Genomic DNA, 643 nt, shown 5'->3' with positions numbered 1-643 from the left:
ATGTTTATTGAGTAATTACAGTCACATATCATTAGATATTTTACATTTAAAGCTGTTAGCTCAACTAGTATCAACTAATGAATAAAAAACTCAATTTATCACAATGTCAGTATTCCAATCATGTACCTATTGTTTGTACATAAAGACAGACAATAACTTATCTTTATTCTTATTTCTTGACCACAACAGGAGCTCTGATCAGTAGTACAAATCCAGAAGAATTGAACGTCTATTTGGAACCAAAGTACATTCAAGTCTGTGAAGGAGACTCTGTCACAATCAACTGCACTTTTCAGCCGAGTGGAAAGTACAAACTGAGATGGTACTACAGCCCGACTGATTCAGACTGTAACTCTGGAATAGAAGGATTACACGAAAAAAGGCGTGTTTATACAGAAAACAATGACACTTGGTCAGTATTCACCATTAATTCCATCAAGACCAATGGGAGCGGATGGTACTTCTGCAAGGTTACGAGAGATATTCCTGTTCTTGACCAAAAATGCAGTAATGGAATACAGGTTCTGGTTGGTAAGTAGAGGGTTGTATCAAATAGAGAAATGTTATGATGTGAAATTAGTAAGATATATTTTGGATTCTGTACTACACTCTTAAAAATAAAGGTGCTTCAAAAGGTTCTTCA

At 35.0% G+C, this 643-nt stretch overlaps 1 protein-coding gene across 1 annotated transcript in view; it reads left to right on the top strand.

Annotated features, from left to right (window-relative positions):
- Positions 1-189: 189 nt before the first annotated feature.
- Positions 190-643, top strand: part of LOC107577108 (uncharacterized) — a gene marked incomplete at its 5' end in the record, with an annotated part of 5705 nt that continues 5251 nt past the window's right edge. Inside the window, one exon of the mRNA XM_016263220.1 lies at positions 190-531. Coding sequence (XP_016118706.1) covers positions 190-531 — 342 coding nt within the window. The remainder of the gene's footprint in view (positions 532-643) is intronic.

The sequence above is a fragment of the Sinocyclocheilus grahami genome, unplaced genomic scaffold (genome assembly GCF_001515645.1).
Source record: "Sinocyclocheilus grahami isolate Dianchi unplaced genomic scaffold, SAMN03320097.WGS_v1.1 scaffold5143.1, whole genome shotgun sequence".
In the NCBI taxonomy this organism is placed as follows: Eukaryota; Metazoa; Chordata; class Actinopteri; order Cypriniformes; family Cyprinidae; genus Sinocyclocheilus; species Sinocyclocheilus grahami.
The sequence above is the reverse complement of the archived record's forward strand: the minus strand, read 5'-3'. Positions and strand labels throughout refer to the sequence as shown.